Genomic DNA, 16,003 nt, shown 5'->3' with positions numbered 1-16,003 from the left:
GAGAGTCTTTTTCTTTGTTGTTCAACTAAGTTCTTGAAATCCATCTCATGCCTGTGACTGGGAAGTCAGATCTAAGCCCTAAGAGGCCAGGCCAGTTGTCCTCAAAACAAAATAAATTAATGAGGAAGGAGAGCAAGTGAGAGAATGTACCTGGCCACCCCCATGCGAGGTGGCCGAAAATGTGCCTCAGTATTGTCCCCATCCAGTAGGCCTGCTTCCAGTAGGCCTGCAGTGGGGGAATGGTCCTTTTGATAAATGGATTGATTAAATTATTACATGCTTGAGAAAACTGCACCTAATATGCTTTGTTTTTGGACAGGATTCCCAAAGAAATTACAGTGAGTAATATTCACCAGGCCATTTGCAACATTCCTTTTCTGGACTTTCTCACAAATAAACACATGGGGATATTGAATGAAGATCAGTGAATGGAATGAAGATGCTCCTAGAAAAGCAGGATTTGAAAATGTATCTGAAGCTTTGAACTGTGACGACTCTTCTCTTTGGGGAAGGAGGTTATTTTCTGTGTGCCTCAGAATATTATGGCTACCAAACCATTGCCTCCACCTAATTCACTGTAACACCGGGGTGTTCAGTCTCAAATCAGATCCCTTCAGGACAGAAGTTTGTTTCCTGATTCTAGAGTGAAGCTGTGAGTGGATGTGTGCTCTGTTCGCTTGCATCTGCTCGCTCTCTGCAAAGGCTCCAGGAGAGTCTCAGAGCTGGGACCAGCCATGTGTAGTGAGCAGGTCCTTCTCTGGGTGTCAAGGGGCACCTTGGGCTTGAGTCTCCCTCCAGGAGGCAGAAAATAAGTCTGGCACACTAGCAGTCCACCCATTCTGGGGTTACAGGCAGCTCCAGCAGTTACCCTGCTAACACCTGGAGACAGGCTGGGCTTCCGCACTTGGGGTGGCCGTGGCGTGGGGGACCCAGTTAGCTATAGGAAGCGGTGACTCCTTGCCGAAAATAAGCCTGGGAGCCAGCACACTGCACAGAATTTTTTTTTTTTCTTTCACAGAGCACATAAATGTTACTACAGCCATGGTCAGAGTATTGTCAAGGGGTAGGCGCATCCCAGCATAGGTCCAGGTTAAGGTTTGACTATAACCAAGAAGCTCTTAAAATGTTAGTAAGAGAACACCCGCAAGTCCCAGGCACCTGGCAGGCTTGTACCAGCTTTGCATGTGTGCCAGGCAGAGAGCCAGTTCCATGGCATTTGCTGCCGACCCCTTGTTGAGTGGCCAGTGGGGAGCAGTGCCTGGGACAGGCCTGCTGGGGTGGTAAGTCCTGTCCGTGGATTTAGTGTCCTGTTCTTTTCCACTCAGCTTTTCCAAAGAAAAGCGTTTCAAGGAAACACTGTGAGTGCCTTAAAGATAGAGAGATGACTGCTGAAGCCACGAGACAGGAAGGTCAGTGCTCAGAAGCAGTGGGAAGAGATTGTGCCCAGACGCAGAGCCCTCTCAGTGGAGTAGGGAACCGAAGGTAGGTTAGCAGTGCCCTGTGCGATGCCCAGTTCCATTACAGACACTCTGTCCTAATCATCCTAACACAGTCTCTGTCAAAGGAAAGCAAAGAATTTATTCTGTTAGGAATCTTCTCGAAGGAAATTTGAAGCCTGTGAATCACACGTACCGAGTCAGCATAATTCAAGTTTTCCTGAGTTCTGTAGACATTTGGGCCAGGAGCAGAAGAGGACAGGGAGGTGACTGAGAAATCTACCCTTTTTTATTCAGCATCTGAAGATTGCAGATGCACAAGGAAATCTGTTCGGTAAGGCACTGGGCATGCCCAGGCTTAGTTAAAAAAAAAAAAAAAAAAAAAAGTACATAAAGGCTCAGAATACTCTATACATTAACTACTGCAAACGAGGTTAGTGGGCAAGTGCATAGATTTATTCAGCGTGGACTGTGACAGATATACAGGATGGAGGATTTGATCCAAATGAGAACAGAGTGATTTATTACAGGTATGAAAGCCTAAAGTAATTATCTTTTTGCAAAAGAAATATTAAATCATTTAACAGTTCCCATATGTGTTAATGTTTCAGATGTATTTGTATCATAATGTGTAACAAAAATCTACAATAAATCTTTTAGTATTTGTGATGGGTTTTTCTGAGTTAGATGCATTATACTTCGGTAGGTTCTTCCTACGGGAGGCCCGGAGGCGCCGGGGTGGGGCAGAGGGATGGGTACTTGCGTGTTTACACTAAGTCTGCTGCTGCTTTCCATAAAGGGTTTGCGGCTATGCAGGATAAAGGATCACTGTTACATAAGAGTCTGAAAAGAAATTTGGAAGATGCACATTAACCCTGGAAATAGCGGTTTCTGACAGCTTGGGGCAGAGAAGCACCTTGGAGCCTCCTCAGAGCCCTGGCAAGGAGGGGACCACGCCTGTCATCTGACAGCAGCATCCTGGTCTATGCTGAGGTCTGGGAAGAGGGGACTCCTGTGACACAGTTCTGCTGGGACCACCTATCAGAATGGCTAAAAAAATGAGAGATGCAGAAACAGTTCAGAAATGACCACTTTTTACATCTGTCCTTAACAAGAACTAGGGGCTTTGAAAGCTTTGGTTCTTCGGAGGCAAGAAGTTCCACAGGGAAGAGGCATCATGATAGTGTCCAGGTCCGTAGCTTTCTTGGGACCAGACTCCCGTGTCAGCCTTTAAGGAACTAAGGTGTCTGGAGGATGGAGAATAGGGGCGTTACTGAGGCTTCTTTCCCTAATGACTGATGTCACCTCGGGTGGGGACTCCTTCTTAGGACCGAAGCTTGTGTGAACGGGGCGGGCAGAGCTGACCCCACTAATGGGGTGTCTGCAGGGTCAAGGTTCTTTCAAAGGGTGCTTTTTGGAGTTGGACCTGAAATCCTGGTGGTCGTACGGGTGTGAAAGAGTTCCCATTTGCAGTGGGTTTTTCTGACTTTTGAAGCACCATGGAACACAGAGGCAGGACCCTGGTCTAAATGACTGCGGGTGAGGACTTTCGGGGCTCCCCTCTCTGTGGGCCTCACAGTGCATCCTCAAGGTGGGTCGAGGCGGCCACTGGCAGTGCTGACACAGGTTATAAAATCATTGATACTGAACACTTGCTTTTGGCTGAAATTAGCTAACAGATTGAACTTTTTATTTTTAAAAACATTACTATGTAGAATTAATACAAAAATGCTTATCATATAGAAACGTTAGCAAATACAGTAAGGTGTAAAAAATTTAAAGTTACCCATAGTTCCCCTTCCCAAAGAGAACTACCTTAGTATTCCAATGCATTTTCCCATCTTTGTCTATTTTATATACATGTATTGTGTGTGATGTGGGTTCATACCGCACTTGAGACTGTTGTCTCAGTCGCTTTGGAAGGTCACTCCAGTAACATGATGGGCCTTACTAGTGGGAGGAAGTCCCTTCTTCAGAACCCCAGTCTCCTAACAATGAAGCCTGGCAAAGATTATTGAGTTGGGGGTTTTGTGGAAAGCTATCTGTTCCAGTGCATTCCAGAAAGGTTCTTAGGCATGCAGTATGCCTTGAGAGGCAGGCCCGCTGAGGCACAGGGTGCTCCTGCTGCTATGGTGCTGACACGGCCAGGAAGGGCAGACCTGTGGTGTCCAGCTGAGGTACAGCCTTTCTGGTCTGCAAGCTCGGGGGAGGGAAGGGTGACAGGGGCAGGGTCTAGGGAGGACTGTGTGTGTGGCATCAGGGGGACCCAAGCTGCAAAGGAGAATAGAGCCGGCTCCATGGGGAAGGACGAAGGGGGGGCCTGGGCAGGAAAGGACAATTGCCATGTCTGTGCTCTGTTGTCCATTCACTGTACTGAGCAGCACCCTGCCCATAAACATAAACCGGCTCGGCGAGGGAGGGGGTGGTCTCCTTACTCTGCACATAAGGAAATGGAAGCTGAAACTGCTCACAGGTAGTGAGGAGAGAAGTCAGGATTTGAGCCCAGGATTAGCTTCAAGGATGGACTTTTCAACCTAGGCTCCGGGAGATGCAGAAGGGCAGTGCGGTGCAAGGGGAGGATGGTACGTCCTGTGAATACCGCGCACGCCACCGGTGTGGATGGCGGTCCAAAGGGAGAGACCCTGGGATCTGCAAGCCTCCAAGGGACAACCAGGACTAGCCATGACCTGCCAAAGTCCATATTATTACCAAGAGGGGATAAAGACATGCGAGAAGGTGCTCTGGGTTCACAAAGAAATAAGCTAACAAGAAATTGTAACCGTGCATTTTTGCGTTTTAGTAAAATCTGAGATTGTATGGTTACTCTGTTCATTCCCCACAGAATGCACAGCGGCAGGCAGTCTCTTCTCTTAGAAACCACTAGCATGCAAACCAGTGAAGTCGGAAATAATAGAACCCTTTGTGTAAGCATATGGTTTGGGTTCTGCCTTTAAAATGATTCAGAGCGTTTCCTCTGCTGCGCGGAGGGGCAGGCTGTGCCAGCCCGAGGCAGCCCTTTGAGGGACCAGCCCGGCTCCTGGTCTCGGGCTGTGAGCCGGGAGGGTGGGCGCCGCTGGCTTAAGTAAATGCCCACCAGCCAGCGCGTGAGGGCGGAGAAGGATAAACATCCAGAGGGAAATCCTTGCGTTTCCTTACGGAAGACTTCTTAGCTTGAGCCTCTGATAACCTGAGAGAGGCCCGATCTCCGAGTGTTTGACCACCTGCTGTGCAAACGGGGCCAGGCTTGTTCCAGGGCCACATAGGCTGGGACTTACCAGGAAAGGAGGCAGCTTTCCAAAGCCCACAGCTGCCTCCTCACAGTGAGCTCCCCGACTGTAAGGGAGAGAGCAGGGTGGGAGTCATCTAGGTGTAGATAACATTTTAAAGTCTTTCAGGGAATGAGGCTAATGCCACTTCGTCCCAAGGAAGCTCCCAATTCTTTGCCAGTGTGTATGGTGTTCCCTTTTAGTTGTCAACTGTAAGGGAAAAAACTGGAATTAGTAATAAAATGTGGGGCTCAGAAACCTACAAGGTAAATGCCATTCATTCACTACTTGAAGCACTCCTCACAAGAAGCCTTTTGTTAAAACATAACGGTTGTCTGGGCCCTAAATTATGTCGTTAAAACGGAAATCCTGTGATTGATACTCTTCCTTTTGGAAATGGCATCCTACTCAGCAGCATCATGGGTCTCATGCAGGTGATAACCCAAGAGTTTTTCAACCTGAATGCGTGGGGCCATTTGTAGGAACACCCAGGGACAGGCCCTTGGGTTGCCATAGGTTACAAAGTTCTTGTGCAGCCTGGGAAAACAACAAGGTGGACATTAACTGGTTCTTTCAAGCACCTGTTATGTCCATATTCCTCAGCTCACACAGACCAATTCAGTTTACCACAGAATTGGTCCTTAGGTTCTTCAGATTTAAAAACTGAAGGGTGGCCAAAAGAGGCAATTAAAAAAAGATCCGAAGCCTTCTGTACACTTCTCAAGGAACAAGAGGCTGGTGGGGGCCCAGAGCTGAGCAGGGTGATGCTGTGTCCATCTGCGCCCCTGCTCTGCGCCAGGCCCACAGCCCAGGTGGCAGCCGGGGGGGAGCGGTGCCCACGGTAAGCAAGACGGGCCCTCCCCCTCGGACGGAGAGGGCCAGTCCCAGGATCTCACCCCAGTCCCCAAGTGGCTGAGCACTGCTCCATCTTGGCAGCAGTGGGTTCGGTCTCCGCTGTGGCCCTCTCCGTGGTGGGAGTCACACATTGAGGATCCGGGGAGCTGACGTCTGAAAGATGGCTGAGGGGTTAGGGGTAAACTTCCTCCTCCCCTCAGGAGCCTGGAAAATGAAATATGGCGCCATATCAGTGTGCCTTTCCCACGACTTACCCTCCCCACCACCTCCCACCTCAGCTCCTGGAGGAAAACTCCTGCCTCCTGACCTCTTTGTCCTCTAAGAGTTGAGACCACCTGCCTGGGGGATCTGTGGGGGGGCAGGGTCACTGCATTAGTAGGACAAATATGGCACCTGGACCTTCCATTCTGCTTCCTGAAGCCTCCTTTGGGTGGAATCAGGTGGCTGAAGAGTCCCCACCTCCCATCTTTCCTCCCTTACACAAATGCCAAGGATGTGGAAGGCTCATTGCTAGTGCTCAGTGGCCAAGGGTAAGATGGGGATTTAGGACGGAAAGGGACATCCTGCTTGCCAGAGGCGCCAGCACTGGGGAGATGGCCACCCCGCCAGCAGTAGGGGACCATCTGGAAAAAGACTGTTCTCACACCGTCTGCAGCCTGGAGCCCAGCCCCGTGCCTGCAGCACCAGTTTCAGGCTGACCTGGAAGCTGTCCCGGGGGCTGCTGTCCCATCCAGAGCTGTGCGTTGTTATGACTGTGGCGGGTCTTGCCTTTGTGGATCTCGACGGCTTCACTCCGGTCCAGGCCTGGAATTCCTGTCTGGAATAGAGAACAGTCACCACCCTGCTCAGAGTCCGTCATCCCTCCCAACTCTACAGGGGCCACCGCCATTGCCCCGTGCTTCCAAGACGTCCTGGCCAGTCTTCACTGCTCACATCCTGCTCTGGATCCAGAGCAAGCACCTGGTACGTGCTGCGCAACAGAAACCAAGTCCCAGCCCTTCCTTAGTGCTCCCACTTTCGTCTCTGGGCCACTTTAAGGGGCCCTAGTCACCCAGAACCAGTGAAGGTTGGTCACCTCCAGCCCAGGTCACTTACATCCACAGAAGGTGCTGGCCAGGACAGTGCCCAGCACAGCAAAGTTCTTCTCTACCTGGTTACAACTGAGAAGGAAAAAATAAGGTTCAGTATTGTTTACTTTTTAATAATTTCTTATTAACTCCTACAAAACAGAACAGATTGTAGTGACTGTCTCAACTACAAGCTGGAATGGCTTTAAACGGCTCCGTGCACACACGTTCCAGCCTGGACGCAGGAGGGAAGGTGGTTGGCTCCCTGGGCAGAAGTGACAAGGCTGGCACAAACTAGCTTCATGTTCTTGAAGTATTTTTTTTTTTTTAAGATTCGTGTATTTATTTTTAGAGAGAGGGGAGACAGAGGGGGAGAGAATCTCAAGCAGACTCCAGGCTGAACTCTGCTGAGTGGGAGTTCCACCTCACGACCCTGAGATCATGATCTGAGCTGAAACCGAGAATTGGACATTTAACCGACTATGCCACCCAGGTGCCCCCTTGGAGTACACTTTTTGACAAAGACTTATTTCCTCAATTCTTCTGCATAAAAGACCTATTTCTTTTAATTCTTTCAACGCCCCTGCTAGACGGCTCAGGAAGGCAGAGACCTGCTGTGTCCAGGAGCACCTGCCAAGGCAATGTTCTGTAGAAAAGTGTCCAGCTGGCCAAGGGAGCACCCACATGTGGGCTGGATCCATTCTTGTCTCATCCCACCCACAGCCCTGGCTGGGTTTCAGGCCCAGAAGTCAACAAAGCTGCCTTTCTCCTTGGCAGCAGCACAGCTGGGCACCACTGGGCAGGCCTTGTGTGTAGGGAGCAGCTGTGTCTGTCCGTGGTCAGCACTCAGGGGTGCCAGGAGGCGAGCTGGGCCAGGGCCCTACGGATCACTTATGCTTCTGAAGCTGCAAGTTTCCAAAGACCAGCTGCCCGAGCCATCTGCCATTCTGTTTCTCCTGGGGAAGCAGGTCCTCCCCTGGGCGTGCCCTTCTGTCCCCAAACTGAGCTGAGCCTTGGACCTGGCAGCCCAAGCCTGCCGCCCCAGGGTGGCTGCAGGGGTCACGGCATAAAGCAACCAGAGCCAGGAGCTAGAACAATGCCCATAGCTGCTCCTGGAGACCAGTGAGAGGAGACTGCAGTGGGGATGGAGACGAGGCCTCAGAACTAGAATCAGCAGGACCCCCCGTGACTGCCCAGAAGAGAAGGAGGACAGATTTATGGCTCTGGCAAAGAGGATAATAAAAACACAGGGCAAGCCAATACACAGGGTGCCTCCCCTGACCAAGCAGGCTCTCCTGTCCACCTTGTCTGGGCCTCAGCTGGACCCTCAGGGCTGCAGTCCCATGGAGGGCCGGGGGCCACCTGTGGCAAGGCCGAGCACCCTCCATCTTCATGGCTTCAAACCCCTTCATTTCTCTGAGCCTCAGCTTCCTCATGAAAAGGGCTACTGATGCATATGCAGGAGGTTATGATGAACCTTGGGGGTTGGGCACAATGGTTTGCCCTGTAACCCACCCAGGAAGGAAAGGGGATGACGACTGGGGAAGGAGGTCTAGAACCTGTGTCAAAGGTGCTAAATAGCACCTAGAAAAATACCAGAGGGGAGGCTCTGGGCGCTGCCCAGGAGAGACCCAGGCTGGCGGCAAGAGCAGGATCTGCACCCATCTGGCCAAGCAAGTGAGGCAGGTCAGTTTTCACACGAGGAGCGGGGCTAGCAAGTGGCCACGAGGACACCGGTATCTCGGCTCCCTGGATCTACTCATTTTGTTTTGTGAATTTCTTTCAACAGTTCGCTCAGATAACATGGATCTTACAAGAAGGAGCCAGAATGGAGTTTTCCTGCATCAAGTGCTAGAGCCGGGAAGTGAGGCATCCTGGAGGTCGGCTGGCATGGATTGGAGAGCCAAGTTCAGTAGTGGTCCTGGGTTTGGGCCAGAGTTAGGGGTATGGGGACCCAGGGAGTCAAGCTCTGGCTATTTGTTTTACAGATGAGGAAAGGGTCACAGAGGCCAAGTGACCCACCAAGTTTAGACCCCAGGACACAAGAGCACCAGTGAATCCCAACTCCTGGCAGTACACTTCCCCCACTGCAGGACACAGCTCAAGAAACGAAGGGATTCGGGGCAGCAACATCTTAGGAGGTGAGGTCTTGGGGAGATAATCTGCAAAATCCTGAGCCTGGTTTCTGATACTTGCTAAGCAGAGAATAACAACTTGTACCTTCAGCATCATTGGAGATGGGAGACCCAGTGAGACATTCAAACCCATCATCTGCTCAACACAAGTGAGGGGCTCCTTCTAAATGGGCCCCACCTTTGCTTGAACATTTCCAGTGAGGAGGAGCTTAGCACTCTGGAGGCCGCTCACCTCGTCATCAATCTGTTGGAATTACTAGAAAGCTCTTCCTTCCTGAGCTGAAGCCATGGGTCCTCCTCCTGGCTTGAAACACTGGTCATGTGAAGGTGCTGCACCCCCAGGCCCTTGGGCCCTACAGGCTTCTCTGGAGGGGATTCAGGCCCCTGCAGCTGGCTCCCCGCCAGCGCACAGGAGTCAGAACCGCCCACAGCCCGGCTGGGGCCTGAGCTGGGCTCAGTGTGGGCCCTACCCCTGACCTTGCCTGTGCCTTTTAGCAGCTCAGCTGAGCACCCATCAGCGAACTGGAGACCCAGCCTGCAGCACCCATTCTCCACCAAGGTTCCTGAAAAACTGTGTGCCTGTGAAAGAACCTCTGGGGAGATGGAATGTTCTATGTGTCCTGATGATTATGGGAATCTTACCTTAACAGTGCTTCTAAAAATAATAAATCTGATGGAGAAAGAAAGTTCATACCTTTTTGCCCCTTTAATTCCACAGGTAGGAACTTATAAAGAAACTGATAAGAGCAAAGACAGCTATAAGGATGCTTATCACAGAAATTATTTTCTCTAAAAAATGGTTTAAAGGTAACACCTGTAAACGCTTAAAAAAAACCAGTTAAGAGGCTGAAAGTCACTCAGTGCCCTTCCACCCTGGCATCCCCTCCTCCTCCCCACTCTTCCTCCCCCCCAAGGGTTCCTATTTGAGCAGATACAGGTACATCAGTACTCCTTTTAAAAACATAAATAGTGGACACACTGTTCTGCATTTTGTTTTCCTTTTTGAGGCTGGTACCCACTCAAGATCTTCCAGATCTTCCACTATCCGTACATCCCAGGCCTCCTAGAATTAACCAGCTGCACTGGGGGGGGGGGGGGAGGTGGGATTGTTTCCATCTCCACAGTACAAGGTTGCAACATAGCTTCTTTTCCTCTGCTCTCGCCCCACATTGAATACTTAGAAGGAAACTCCTGGAAATGGAGTAGTGGATTGAAAGAAGCTTTTTTAATGGTTCCAAATTAGAAACATCCTAAATGTTCAATGACAGATTAATAATTGAACATACATATCCATATATGGACGAATGTATATCCATCCCTAGGATGAAACACTGCACATCTACTAAGATTCATGTTGTAAAAAAATATCCAGTAACATGCAGACAACTGAAATTGATGGAAAAATGTGTATGGAATCTAAACGTACAAGAATTACAAGTGGGTATGAACTCAAATATGGATTAGAAAGAACTACCAGTTTGGGTGAGTTAAAGGAATTAACTTGTTGTAATTTCTATTTTTTTCTATGGTGAGTTTATATTACTTTTGTACTAAGAAAGAAGCGAGCCCCGGGCGGAGCTGAGGTGGGGGCAGGGTGGGCCCACAGGTCCGCCCACTCAGGGCGATCCCCAGGGGGCCACCTACTGGGAGCCCTGATGGTCACAAACGCCTCCACCGCGGGCACCGCGGGCACCAGGGCACCGAGGGCACCGCGGGCACCAGGGCAAGGGCAGGAGGTCCGACAGCTTCCGGCGCCCTCCGCGCGGCTAGGCCCACCTGGGGAAGTCCCCGGAAGCGGGTCGCGGCTCGGTGGAGGCCGTGGGCTCCGGCCGGCAGAGGTGCCCGCTTCCACCCGGAGGCCCGGAGGGAGCCCGGGACCAACCGGGGCGACCTCCGAGGCGCCCGCAGCAGGGCGACGGGCGAGGGAGGGGGCTCGGGGCGCACGGCCTCAGTTTCCCCCACCGCGGGGTGCGCCCTCCCCACGCGCCCCGAAGCCGCCTACCTGTACGACGTGGTCACCGCTGCGGCCGCGTCTGCGTCGCCGATGGGGAGCACGTACACGCCCCGGCCCGGGGCCGCGGCCGCCTTGCCCCTGCGGCCGCCCGCCCCCGCCGCCGCCGCCGCCGCCCCGCGCCCCGGCGGAGCATCCCGGGGCCCCGCGGGCGCCGTCCACACCCCGAAGTCCCGCTGGTACTGAGTGAGCGGCACGTCCCGGCCGGGCTCCCGGGCGCCCGCGGGGGACGGGCCCCTGCGCGAGGCGGCGCCGCCCGGGGCCGGCTCCTCGCTCTCGAGGTCCGAGTGGCCGTGGAGGGTCAGCGGCACCGCCACGTCGGAGCGGTCCAGCTGGTTCCAGCGCCGCGCCAGGCAGCAGAGGCGGCTGATGCAGGGCCACGCCATGCCGGCCCCGGCCCGCCGCTCGGCTCCCCGCGCTCCGGGCCGCGCCGCCCCCGCCCGGCGTCCCCGTCCCGGTCCCTGCCCCCGCCCCCGCGGCCCTCCCCGCGCCGCCGCAGCGCCGCCCCCTGGCCTGGGGGAGGCCTCCGGGGCGGGGGCGGGGGCGGGGGCGCGGGCGGGGGCGCGGGCGGGCTCCGACACAGCCCGGCTCGGCCCGGCAGCGGGGGCGCGGGGCTGGGGGGGCGGGAGGCGCACGAAGGCGCCTGGAGGCATTTGCCAGCGTCCCCCTCGAGGGTTTCATGATTTAACCCGAAGTTCCCTTTGATGCTGGCTTCTAACTCGGACCTGGTTTGGCGGAGGGCGAGAGCCCGGGGGCCAGCGCGGGCGCAGTACCCGCCCGCCCCCCCCCCCCAGGCGCTTGGGCCTCGCAGGGCGCCCGGGGCTGCCGCATTGGCGCTGCGCTGCCCGCGGGCCCCGCAGGCGGGAGCGCGGGGCTGGCCGCCTGGGCCCTGCTGCCAGGGAACACGTGTCCAATCAGCCAGTGAGTCACTACTTGCCTTCGCGATGCTAAATTTGTAACAACCAATCCAGTTTTCATTGAGAACTGGCATTAGCCCTCAACTGACCTTTCCCTGGGTTCTAAAATCCCTAATTTTAATGCATGGCAACAGAGGAGTTACATTATAAAGCTGCCGATAAATCTCTGGCCGCTGTGTTATAATAAAAATTCCCTTTCCCCCTGTACCTTTTTTATTTTTTTATTTTTTATTTTTTTTGCAGTTTGGGTAATCCGCCACTAAAGGTCAGTTTGTTTAATGCACGACAGGGTTCCCTGGCCACACTCAAGAGACTTCCTGAGTATTTGACACATGCCCTCAATGTGCACTGCAGACCAATGACTAATTAATTAATCACACTACCGAAACGGCATTAATTACCCAGAGCTCCATCTCCAACATACACTTGGATGGTCTCCAGTCTGCATCTTGGAGGAGAAATCTGCAGTGCAGCCCTGACCAGTCAGGATACTGATTCCTCTCCCAGAGCATCCTCTCTCTTAGCTTCCAGTCATAGCAGAGTGACAGCTGCCCTGGCCAGGCCATGGCCCAGGAGGCAGAAGAGGAGCATGCCGTGAAGACACTAGGAGGTTGCACACCTGCTCTCTCCCTGGGCAGAGCAAGCTGTCATTGTGTGACCTCCGTGCTCCAGGGTCCTGGGTTAGCCATTGAGACATTTGGGACTACAGTACTCCATCCTGCAGGAAAAAGGAAGAAAAAAAAAAGGTAGCTTTTCTTTTTTATTTCATTCATTAAACAACAAAGAGCACTTACTAGGTGCCTGGAATAATGCTGGGGGACTCAAGAGGTTCAGTGTAGTAAGGCAACAACAGAATTGGATAAAGTAGGGGGTGGTGAGGCTGGCCCAGTCACCTGTAATGAGGGAAGGTGGTTGGGTAGGGGTGGGAATGCAGGGTGGGAGGTTGGGAGGTCCAGTCAAAGGCATCAGAGGCCAGACCATGGAGAGCCTCAGGGAACCACACTGAATTTAAAAGTTTTTTTCACGGGGGACAATGGGGAATGACCAAAGTGTTTCCAGCACCATGTAGCCATATGAAGACATATAAGGAAATTTTAGAGACCAGCTGGAGAAGTCTCAACAGTCTAGGTTAGAGACAAGGGGCTGAACTAAGGCACAAGCACTGGGGATGGAAGGGGCACTGGATTCTAGAAATGATTGCTGAGAGAAGGAAATCTAGAATGGCTCCCAAGTTTCCGGCTTCCGATCAGTGAGACCACTCAGTAAGCCAGGAGTGGTATCTGAAGGGCTTATGGAGTCCTAGCACCTGAAACCATACCTGGCATGCGGTAGATCCATGTACTGGGTACAGAGGTAGTCTGTGGGCCCAGAGCTCAGAGGATGTCCTCATGAAGATAACTAAAGCCAGGGAAAGCAGAGAGACGAGGCAGTTGTGTTCCTGGGGGCAACGCACTTGACAGGCCAGTAGAGGAGGCATAGCCCGAGAGGCGCACTAGCCAGGCAGAACAGAGACTTGGGGCGCTCACGTGTCAGTAGAGAAGCCATGAGGAGAAAACACCCTAGTGGGCAAAGAGTAGTAGGGACGACTGCCAAAGCTACAGACAGTAAGACTCGTGCTTCCGGAGCCGGGCTCGGACTCTTCATGAGGCCTCTCATGGGGAGAATGGCAACTTGGCTGTTCAAAGGCATCAGCATGGAAGGATGTTATGGACAGAGAAGTGATTTAGGGACTTGACCTTCTAAATGCTCCTTCACTAACCATCACAAAGCAGGAAAATACATGTCCTCATGGCCTATGTCCCTAGTCGGCCCACAGCAAGACATAAATTTCATTTTGGACCCCATACAGAATGTCCGTGTGATCTCAGCCTCCCATCCTATCTCTGAGAAATGCTTCCTGCCTCATCTGTGTATTGCAGGGCTGGTGGCATAACATATTCAGAAATGTCAAAGCACAGCAGTGTGACCCTGAGCAGTTCCCATACATGACCATCCTGCTTCCTTACCAGCAAAGAGAGGGCTAGGTTAAAAAACAAAACAAAACGAGTGACATTATAGTTTAGGATAGAATCCTTTCTGCCTAGTAAAAATAAAGTATTTCACACTAGAGAAGAATCTGGGGGGAAAAGTACAAAGAATTGTCAAATTCTAGACAATTCCAATGTGCGGGGACATGCTGCCATTCAGCTCTCACCACTGTGAGGTGGGCACAGCTCACTCCTTTCCATAAAGCTTGACACCTAGCAGGAAAGATGGCTGCACTCCTCTCCAGGGCAGGGTGCAAGAACCGGGATTACCTACTGAGGCCACCAAAAGACTAACAAGTCTCCTATAAATCATCTCAACAAACACTACTTTTAAATTCTCAAAATGCATTTCCTAGAAATAATTTTCAATCATGAGGGCAAGCAAGAATTCTACTAGAGTGAAGCTGTTCTGATGACCACTGTCTGCTATTTCAGTATGATGCTTCAATTCAAAGAATGCACATTTTCAAATGTAAGATGCAATTAGGCTCAGATTCAAGTCTGAATTTCTCCAAGATATTTCCTTCTAACTCTTAATTTAGCTACAATTTTAATCTAGAAAGCAAGCCTAAAAATAGCTTTTTGTATATGCCAGAAAACATTACCTTTCTTAGGAAAATTTAGAAAATACTACAGCTGTTATTTCAGTCCACTCCAGCCAGATCTTTTTTTTTTTTTAACCTGCCAACCAACCAAAGGAAAGGGTAAGTGAGGAAGCAGAGATGCAAGAAGGCCAAAGTACAAAAACAAGCATCTCTGAGTTTCAATTAGGCCTTTCCCTGTGCACTCCTGCCAAGTTCACTGCTCAAACTATGTCAGATATAACACTAATAGCAAGATTCCAGGGCAGCATTAGTGCTTTTCAAAAGGGACACACACCCTCTGTTTACAAACTAGAGATATAAACCTTTATTTCACAACTTTGTCATAATTCACTTTCTGGTAAGACATGTACTGGAGACAGAGTTTAAAATACTGGGAAAGCTAGATGCTGGGTGTCTTCCAAGCAGGAGCAAAGATGTGGTCACTCCAGGGCTGATGAGTTCCTGGGACTCTCCAGGCAGCACGGGGCACATGCACCAGTATCATCTGATCCCAGTTCTACTTAGAGCCGCCTCCTTTTTTGGGGCTGTTAGTCCTCATTTCATGCCAAATTTTCACTAGAGGCTCCCTGTTCTTCCAAATGAGTTCATGACCATAAGTAATATACCATCTGGGGAGGAGAAAAACAAACCAGGCTCAACATTCAAACAGTATGACATACAAATGTTAAGTACCATGATGATATCAAATTGACATTTAAAAACTGAATGCTATGGTTATTTACTATCTTGTTTATTAAAATAGCTGATTGATTTATTTGATGTAGATCAATGACTCACTGTTTGTTTTTTTTTTTATTTATGATAGTCACAGAGAGAGAGAGGCAGAGACATAGGTGGAGGGAGAAGCAGGCTCCATGCACCGGGAGCCCGATGTGGGATTCGATCCCGGGTCTCCAGGATCGCGCCCTGGGCCAAAGGCAGGCGCCAAACCGCTGCGCCACCCAGGGATCCCTGACTCACTGTTAATATAGAGTGTATGACAGATCAAGAGGAAAAAAAAATATAAGAGGGATGGGACTGTGTGTGACACATACTACTTTTGATTCACCACTGCAACTGAGCATCACCTTCCCATTACAGACATGAGGAAACCAAGCCTCAGAGAAAGCAATCTTCTCAGGAGCTAACAGCTTCTAAGGACTCACCTGAAGGTCTAGACTGCTCCTAAGCCTGGTCCCTCTTCACTACATTAAATGTAAGAAATGTCAGCATTCAAATTCACTAATGATGGCTTCAATAGTTTAAATGCTTCTCGTCATCTTCCATCAGGCTACACAAAGCTATCTGCTGATCCAAATTCTGCCCACCTTTAAAAATATAGTTCCAATCCCTATTCCGCTCTTAAAATACTGCCAAAAAGCAGCCTAAAGCAATGAGCTGAGGAAAATGAAGCACCGAGATGTTCAGAAACTTACCTTGCCCAGGCTGCACAACTAGCGATCACCAGAACAGACACTAGAACCTAAATCTGATTCTGAAAGTGGTGCCATAATCACTACTGCTGCCTCTAGGGAGAATCTACTATAAGCTGAGGAACACAAAGTTGAGAGACCACTGAGCAATGCCTGCCTTTAGAAGCCCACAGGCCTAGGTACTGCAAGACCAGGAGCTCTACCTGAGGGAGGCACAGGCTGTAAGTATAACTCGGAGGCACCTACCTCCTCCTCTCTTGGGCTAGGGGAAG

General features: G+C 51.3%; 3 protein-coding genes across 5 annotated transcripts in view; 1 reads left to right on the top strand and 2 right to left on the bottom strand.

The window, feature by feature from the left end:
• Nucleotides 1-2,105, top strand: part of YEATS2 (YEATS domain containing 2) — a 117,615-nt gene extending 115,510 nt beyond the window's left edge. For all 3 annotated transcript variants that reach the window (XM_072752570.1, XM_072752571.1, XM_026007243.2), the window contains exon 31: nucleotides 320-2,105. In XM_072752570.1, the coding sequence (XP_072608671.1) occupies nucleotides 320-428 (109 nt within the window). In that variant the 3' untranslated portion in view covers nucleotides 429-2,105. The remainder of the gene's footprint in view (nucleotides 1-319) is intronic.
• Nucleotides 1,871-11,233, bottom strand: MAP6D1 (MAP6 domain containing 1). Its single transcript, XM_072752573.1, has 4 exons — nucleotides 10,762-11,233; nucleotides 6,257-6,374; nucleotides 5,599-5,761; nucleotides 1,871-4,912 (listed from the first exon to the last, which is right to left on the bottom strand). Exons 1-3 carry the CDS (start codon nucleotides 11,154-11,156, stop codon nucleotides 5,681-5,683), a joined length of 594 nt encoding a protein of 197 aa, XP_072608674.1. The 5' UTR covers nucleotides 11,157-11,233; the 3' UTR covers nucleotides 1,871-4,912; nucleotides 5,599-5,680.
• Nucleotides 11,234-14,599: 3,366 nt separating this feature from the next.
• PARL (presenilin associated rhomboid like) overlaps nucleotides 14,600-16,003 on the bottom strand; it is a 46,612-nt gene continuing 45,208 nt past the window's right edge. The window contains exon 10 of the mRNA XM_026007244.2: nucleotides 14,600-14,927. Within this exon, the coding sequence (XP_025863029.2) occupies nucleotides 14,816-14,927 (112 nt within the window). The 3' untranslated portion in view covers nucleotides 14,600-14,815. The remainder of the gene's footprint in view (nucleotides 14,928-16,003) is intronic.

This window comes from Vulpes vulpes, chromosome 3 (genome assembly GCF_048418805.1).
Source record: "Vulpes vulpes isolate BD-2025 chromosome 3, VulVul3, whole genome shotgun sequence".
In the NCBI taxonomy this organism is placed as follows: domain Eukaryota; kingdom Metazoa; phylum Chordata; class Mammalia; order Carnivora; family Canidae; genus Vulpes; species Vulpes vulpes.
The sequence above is the reverse complement of the archived record's forward strand: the minus strand, read 5'-3'. Positions and strand labels throughout refer to the sequence as shown.